The 8,192-nt window shown below is 37.5% G+C and overlaps 2 protein-coding genes across 2 annotated transcripts in view; one reads left to right on the top strand and one right to left on the bottom strand.

Annotated features, from left to right (window-relative positions):
* The first annotated feature begins 472 nt into the window (after positions 1 to 472).
* Positions 473 to 4,988, top strand: magoh (mago homolog, exon junction complex core component). The gene is made up of 5 exons (XM_015385787.1): positions 473 to 663; positions 989 to 1,047; positions 1,256 to 1,366; positions 4,613 to 4,695; positions 4,780 to 4,988. The coding sequence occupies exons 1-5, from the start codon at positions 573 to 575 to the stop codon at positions 4,877 to 4,879; spliced, it is 444 nt and encodes a 147-aa protein (XP_015241273.1). The 5' UTR covers positions 473 to 572; the 3' UTR covers positions 4,880 to 4,988.
* A 1,701-nt stretch (positions 4,989 to 6,689) lies between these two features.
* The window catches only part of cpt2 (carnitine palmitoyltransferase 2), a 6,273-nt gene continuing 4,770 nt past the window's right edge, over positions 6,690 to 8,192 (bottom strand). The window contains exon 5 of the mRNA XM_015385769.1: positions 6,690 to 7,328. Within this exon, the coding sequence (XP_015241255.1) occupies positions 7,000 to 7,328 (329 nt within the window). The 3' untranslated portion in view covers positions 6,690 to 6,999. The remainder of the gene's footprint in view (positions 7,329 to 8,192) is intronic.

Genomic DNA, 8,192 nt, shown 5'->3' with positions numbered 1-8,192 from the left:
TACTTGCGTGTGAATTCAACCAATTATTATAGTGACACTGTAATGCCTGGATATCTAGTTATGTATCATTTTAATTGATTAATTAATCTGGGCTTTAATGTTGTTATATGTTTTTGTGTTTTTTTTCAGTGTTTTTTCTGTACTATCCGTACTCTTATTATTCTTTTTTGAACATATTGTTACAGATTTTCCTGATTTAGTTTTATTTATTGACTTACTTATTTTTATTTATTTTATTTTTCCTGTCTTTCACTGTGTGGGTTTTTTTGGTTGTCTGTATAAGTTGGAAAACGTAATAAAGATATGTTTAAAAATAAATAAATAAAAAAAGTAGGAAGAAAGGATGCTTCAAAGCCCATCAGTTCAATGCTAAACTCCCCTTTAATGCCTGCAGAGAAAATCTCTCTTTGAGACCAAGGGTTTGGAAACGCCTGTAAGACAAAACTGAGGAAATAATCACAGAGTGTCTCAGTGCGCATGCGCACATTGCCGCCGAAGCTAGACTTGTGAGCTGTACCTGCTAGCTCTGTGCGCGATACTTCACTAAAAATAACACAATTTAGCGTTTAAATATGTCCACGAGTGACTTTTATTTGAGATATTATGTGGGACATAAGGGAAAGTTTGGACATGAGTTCTTGGAGTTTGAATTCAGACCCGACGGTGAGTGTTTGGCGGTAAAACTTTGGCTCTAGCTTCCTCTGGTGATGCTAGCGATGTTAGCAGCTAGCTCCTTGAAGGCCGCAGCGGATCCTAAACGAACCAAGCGAGCAAGATGTATAAACCATAGATCAAAATGTGAGAGTATATCACGTCAGGAGGCATTCAGAGTATCCCTGTTATCTATAGGCGTATTTTAAAAAGACCTCAGTAATAATCTAAGGGTTGATGATTGGATCAAACGAGCCATGCGGCGTTTAATGTCCGTGTCTGAACCTCATGTGAAAATCATTCATTGTGTTTATTTGATGCAAATTCTTTCTTATAGGTAAACTCAGATACGCAAACAACAGCAACTACAAGAATGACGTCATGATCAGGAAAGAGGTAAAGTATGGTAATTTTTAGTTCCATTAATTTTGTCTCCAGACATGTTTATCTGGAATAAATGACCGCCTGTGTTTAAATTTTATATTTATCTTTGTAATAGGATCGTTGCTATGTCTTTTTTGATTTGATAATTTTCCACATTAGGTGGAGATTTATTTTTTTTTGATGGTTTCTTCGTGTTTGTTTTTTTATTAATACCATCCAGGCATATGTACACAAAAGTGTGATGGAGGAGCTGAAACGCATCATAGATGACAGTGAAATCACCAAGGAGGATGATGCCCTGTGGCCGCCTCCTGACCGGGTTGGCAGACAGGTTTGTCATCTTCAATTCAGTTCATTTCTATAGCGCCAATTCACAACACGTCATCTCAAGGCACTTTACAGTTCACCAGATCATCCAGTCAAGCTGATTCAAAGTTTTCTATCTAAGGAAAACCAGTTGATTGCATCGACTAATTGACTCAAATGCAACCCCCTTTATATTAAGCACACTTTTAGTGACAATGGAGAGGAAAAACTCCCTTTTAGCGGGAAGAAACCTCCAGGAGAATCATCTCAATTTCTTCCTCTTTGCTTTTCAACAGTTTTCAGTCTTTTAGTTTTTTTTTAACATCAGCAGAAATTAGTTTTGGGTGAAATCAGATTATTATTTAATTTCTCCCTTTGCTTAAAGGAATAGTACACCCAAAACATGATTAGCCTTCATTTTCTACTCACCCCCATGCTGAACAACACTCTGGAGTACTTTTTTGATATCTCAAATGCATCTGGAGATCTGGGAGGCTTCTTGCTGTCTGCTGACATTCAAATAATGGAGGTCTATGGCGCCCGAGACAGAAAGGTCCATAAAAGTCCACAAAAAACGTGTCAATATTCCTCCATACTGCTCGTCCAATGTATTCCAAGTGTCCTGAGTGGGTAGCATCCAGAATTTACTCGAAACGAAGTCATTTAGAATTTTTTTAGAGCATAAACAGTAGTGTATAGGATTTCCTGAAAGCGCGCGCCCCCACGTTCACGACGCTATGGAAACCGCGGCAGACCAAACCAGATGAAAGTGCGCATTCAGCTCGGCAAAGAACTCATGCTCTTCCTCAACACTGAAGTCCTCAGACATTTTTCTTTCGTTGTTTCTTTCTTTGCACAGGTAAACAGCACATTTCTTCTTCTACGCTTGCATTATCGGCAGAGCAGACGCTGAATGCGCACTTTCATCTGGTTTGGTCTGCCGCGGTTTCCATAGCGTCGTGAACGCGCTTTCAGGAAATCCTATACACTACTGTTTATGCTCTAAAAACATTCTAAATGACTTCGTTTCGAGTAACTTCTGGATGCTACACACTCAGGACACTTGAAATACATTGGACGAGCAGTATGGAGGAATATTGACACGTTTTTTGTGGACTTTTATGGACCTTTCTGTCTCGGGTGCCATAGACCTCCATTATTTGAATGTCAGCAGACAGCAAGAAGCCTCCCAGATCTCCAGATGCATTTGAGATATCAAAAAAGTACTCCAGAGTGTTGTTCAGCATGGGGGTGAGTAGAAAATGAAGGCTAATCATGTTTTGGGTGTACTATTCCTTTAAAGTCTCACATCCTTTTGTGTAGTCAGGTCGGTGTTTCCCTAAAACACCCACCGCGATTTATGGTTTATACTTTATGGTTTGCCTGCTTTAAATGCACTGGAGGTTACATACAGGTAAAATTAAGAGGTTTTTTCTTAAAAGAAAAACGATGCAAACAAAAATAAAGTCTACTTTGTTGGTGCTCCTATTGACAGATAAGCCCCTGTTTATTAGGAAGTAGTTAAAGGTATAGTGGAGGATTTTTGCGAATTTTTGAAAAGACCCACCCAAATGAGTAAAAAAATAAAAATAAAAAATAAGAATATATATATATATATATATATATATATATATATATATATATATATATATATATATATATATATATATATATATATATATTAAGCACCTATTAAATGCGTGCAAGAGCATGCATGAGCCCATTTCTCCTTGTGCATGCTCTGTTAAAAAGTAATTTTTTTGCATCGCTCATACTAGCTTACTTGCCAAAAGAATATTTGCAATTTTTCCATTGTGTCACTTACCAATGTTAAGGGAAGATGTGACACATAGGACGGCCTTATGTAAACATACCAACAGAATGATTGACAATAAGGAGAACAAGTTCTTTAGATGATCCACCTGTAAAAAAGATCATTGTCCACTGTACCTTTTAATAAATAAACAGTTGAAATGTTTAAGCTTTAATTGAATCATCCTGTTTAATTGTTCTACTTGGTGTTTGGTTCATTTAAACATGGCTGGAATATCTTGTCTTATTCATTAACACCGAGGGGTAGATGTATGTCTGAAATATGATAATTAATAAAGACCTGCTAAGAAACCATTCTGCAAACGCACACATCAAATATCGCTTGGGTCTGGCTGTGAACCAGTTTTGCTGGTATGCTTCTGCACTCTCGATCTGGGATTTCTAGGGAGGCACAGCAGTTTCCTGTCAAAGCGCAAGGGGGAGCCTATTGGAGAACTTTGACGGATTGTACTTCAGAACCTCCTAAATCAACCTTTTGTCGTAGTTGTCCATTGTTCCTCTGTTTTTAAGAATGGCACCAAATGTAGGAAGGGGGCGTGGTCTTGCACAGAGACAGATTTGACGGTTGCAGAGGCGATGCATCAGAAGCATGAATTGGCCTTTAGAGTTTTACGACCGCTAATGTGAGTAGCAGCCATCATTAAAGCAGAAGTCGGTTTTGGTGATCAGGCTTGGGATTCTGACTTTTTGAATCTTTCCAGTTAAAATGAGACGCAGCGTTAATCACCTGATTCAGGTTCGTTAAAATGGAGACGCATCTAATCTATGAGTTCCAAAAGTAGTGGTCGCTTATGGTTTCCACTGCCAATTTTATTTAATCCCCAAAAGTCAGAATATACCTGGAAATATATGAGAATGTATTTTATCTTGTTCAACAAGAATGTATGAGGAAATGAAATTAGATCAGATATTTATTTATCTCTCCAACACACGAATCAAATATTACAGCAAATAATTATAAAATGTCGGATTAAAAAATTACATTTTGAGTAAAACAATTAACTAGGATTTCAAAAAATAGTTTGAAAAACAAAATTGGAGAAAAAAATGAATATATTTTAGAGGGTACCCAGCTTGTTATTTATGGGTCTCAGGTCGAACCTCTGATCTAAACGGAGTTTAACACTAAACAAAGCTGGAACCTGGGTTATGTTTATATGTTTTACTTTTAAATGATATAACTAATATCGATCAAACTAATCAGCTACACTTCTGCAAAATTGTAATATTGGTTTTGTGTTCTTAGCAATGAACATTTTCTATTAAGAAGCTTGAAAACCTTCATAGCTTTTCATCACTTCCATCCTAATTTTTTTTTTTTCAATAAAATCTTTACTTAGCTAATATTTGTTTTCATTGTTCCTTTTTGTATGGACCTGATCATGTCCTCAGCACCGGTAAGTCGAGTCGTATTAATCATGGTTTTGTTTGTTTTCAGGAGTTGGAGATCGTCATTGGAGACGAGCACATTTCGTTCACAACTTCCAAAATCGGCTCCTTGATCGATGTCAACCAGTCAAAGTGAGTTCTGCTTACCTGACAGAGCCGTTTATCGCTGTTTGCTCCTGTTGGATGTTCTGAACCTGGATCTTTGCTCTGTTTCAGGGACCCTGAAGGTCTCCGTGTGTTTTATTATCTGGTCCAGGATCTGAAGTGTCTGGTCTTCAGTCTGATCGGGCTACACTTCAAGATCAAGCCCATCTAGAACGCGCCGTTGGAACATTTTGGTTACGTTAGCTGATGTTTTTGTTCAACCACCGCTTTTGTACATTTTGCTTTTGGTTTTTATTTTGAATAAACAATAAAACTAGAAACTTGGTCCTTCTCATTTTGTCACATCTAATGAGAAAAGTAGAAGTAGAACATTGGCCTGCTTAAATCATTTGAAAGTGTTTTGAAAGAGCAAACATACATATTTAAGGCCAAGTATAGGAAGAATACATTTGTCGAGAAAGACGTTTGGTTTGCCGGACTTCTCCCAATTCAAGAAAAAAAGTCAAAACTTATTAAATGGAGATCATTTAAATTCAGATTAAACTGGAGTGTAGAAAAAATACCAAGCAGAGGAAAAAACTTTTTTTATGGAAGTTTTACAAACTACCTTAAATAATTAAAAGCCTGCATTTAATATGAGGTAACTAGAGTCCCTCGCCTTAATGTGAATATTCTGGAAACATTTTCACTTCGCTCTAACAACTGCAGCTAACTACGAGAGAGGATTAGGGCCACTGAAAAGGAAAAAAATGTTAACTGATTTTTAAATTTTATTACAGTTTAACATGGGGAAAAGTCAGAATTCTGATTTTTTTTTCTCAGAATTCTGACTTTAATCTTCTCAGAATTCTGACTTTAATCTTCTCAGAATTCTGACTTTAATCTCAGGACTCTGACTTTAATCTCAGAATTCTGACTTTTTTCTCATAATTCTGACTTTTCTAAGAATTCTGACTTTAATCTCAGAATTCTGACACAGGCGAGAGCGTATCGGGAGACGGAGACCAACAAGACCGCCCTCATCCTTGGTCTTATCTCAAACAATTCTTCGAGATAGTCGAAAAATTGAGCTTTCAATTCATATAGTGGCATCTGGCTGTTTTTTTTTTTTTCGTTTTTTAAAGTTACTTTATACTTAGTTTTTGGAGCACATACTTTTTCCCTTTTACTTGAGTGAAGAAGTAAAGTTGATACTTCAACTTTTACAAGGGTGTTTTTTAACTGCAGTATCTATATTTCTACTTAAGCAACAAATGTGTGAACTTTCGACACCACTGCTAGCAACGGAATCCCAGACTGAAAGCTCATTGGCTAATTTGTATCACGTGTAGACTGGTCCCGGAAGCTCTGGAGAGCTTTACCGTACAAACAGGAGAAGCGGCGCAAGTGATTTTTAGACACTGTCGTCGGACAACATGCGGTAATTTATAAATGTTTTACAGGGTTTATACAAGAATGAATTACTCAAATGTAATGCTTTTTAATGCTCTTAAAAATAATTTTAATGCCACCAACAGGTGCCCGTCGACAGGCTGCAGCCATGTCCCGAATTCCTCGTTTTACAGCCACTTTTGTTGAAATTTGCCCCCCCCATTCTCAAGCTTCTTTTCTGAACATACAGCTTTGTGATCAACCAGAAGCAGTTCCACGCAAATATAACGAAATTGTTTTTATTAAAAAAATTTAATAAAGCATTTTGAATGCCACAATATACACATTAATTTTAATGCCAATAAAGGCCTTAGTTTAAAAAATAATTTAATGATTTTTAATGATCTGCGGAAACCCTGGTTTTAAATCAGGGTCGGTCTGGAGTAGCCAGCAAGTGGGTCCCGAACCCTGGTTCGCAAATCCCTGACCTTTGCATTAGTGATACTCGACCCATCACATTATTATCGGATTAATATTAAAGCTGCTATAATATCCAGAATATTAGAAAAACATGAAAAAGAAGGAAATTTGTTTGGAAAATAATGGAATTAAGAAATGAAGGGGATAATTGGGACTGATAAGCATGTGTGGAATAATTAAGTTTTATTGTAAAAGACAATCAAGCAGAATAAGGCTACAACCAAGTGGAGCTGGTTAAATAACACGAATTACAGTAAAGATCGGTTCTGTTTTTCACATTAAGGCACGACATCCATTTCCAGGTTGAGGTCCTTTAGGTTGGAGTCTCTGAAGCTGCCTGTTGACGTGTCGATCATTCCTCAATATCCCAACATCAAAACTCAGAAGTAAACATTACTTTACTTTTAATTCTTCATTCTCTTCATTCAAAGTCTCGATAATGCCAGAATGTTTACTGTTGTCATGGTTATTTTTTTACATTTAGCTGAGAGATTTTCCTTCCAAAACACTGAAGATGTCCTCCAAAGACTTGTGAACGCACTGCAGAAACTCATGGACGTTGCGAGCAGGATAGCTGGACACGTTGCAGCCGATCCAGTTGTCGTGGACTCCGTAACCGACGCCGAACCCGTCCGGCACCACCGGAGCGAAGCCTCCAAGGCTGACGGCGGGGCTGGTGAGCGTGCTGGTGGACAGGATGTTGTGGTTTATGGCGGCGTAGGCGGGGTCTGTGAACAGGCTGGGCAGGGCCTGGCCCTTAGAGTTGGCGAGGTAACGCAGGGCAAACAGGTGGCGGTCAAATCCTTGTCCTGCTCAGACACAAAGGACAAAAAAAAACATCACTTAGCTTTAAATAAACAACCTGTTCTACAGTCTGCTGCTCTTGTCGTCAACATTAAATTACTAAACGCTGCAGTCTGTTCTGGAAAAAGAGGGACCTCTCATATGATTGGCTAAGGAACCAGGAAGTAAATAAATACCGTTTCAGGAGTGGAATAACAATAAGTAATGTTTTTTAGACCGTCACACTAGATGAAACTCCAGGGTGAATACGGCCTTTAAAGGTGAATCGAGTCATGAAATAAAGCCGGATTTTCTTTACAAGTAGATAAAACTGAAATAAATAAAGTTCTAATATCAAAGCAGTTTTATTTATACTCTTTAATCAGCCCTTTTAAGACTTGATGATGCCTAATAAAAAAGAATTTAGATAATATGTTTGATGGACACCATTAGAACTCATCTCCTGAGTGAAGCATGGTGATGGCAGCATTATGCCCTGCTGATGCTTCTACACAGAAAGCACTAGTAGGACTTTAGGATACAAAGATTGATTGTCCAGCTGATCATTTTGGCGACGTTAGCAGGTTTTTCTGTTCATTAGAGCGTTAAGCAGAGATCAGAGGAAGCGACAGCATCGCTGCTGCCTCCATGTTTTTATGCTCTGTTCATTTGTTTTTGATCGACTTGTTAATAAATGCTTATTTTTGTTTAAATAGACACTAATGCTTTTTTGCATTTCATCAGTTTTTAGGTAAACGGAGAAAGAAAAAGCAAAACTGGCTAAAATTGCAGCAAATTGTGCAAATTATGGAGTGAATTTTGTTCCATTATTGCTTGAAGCAAAGAACTTTCTTTTAAATGGAATATGGAAACAAGTTTTTCCCAGTTTC

This window comes from Cyprinodon variegatus, unplaced genomic scaffold (genome assembly GCF_000732505.1).
Source record: "Cyprinodon variegatus isolate N-32 unplaced genomic scaffold, C_variegatus-1.0 Scaffold348, whole genome shotgun sequence".
NCBI lineage: Eukaryota > Metazoa > Chordata > Actinopteri > Cyprinodontiformes > Cyprinodontidae > Cyprinodon > Cyprinodon variegatus.
The sequence above is the reverse complement of the archived record's forward strand: the minus strand, read 5'-3'. Positions and strand labels throughout refer to the sequence as shown.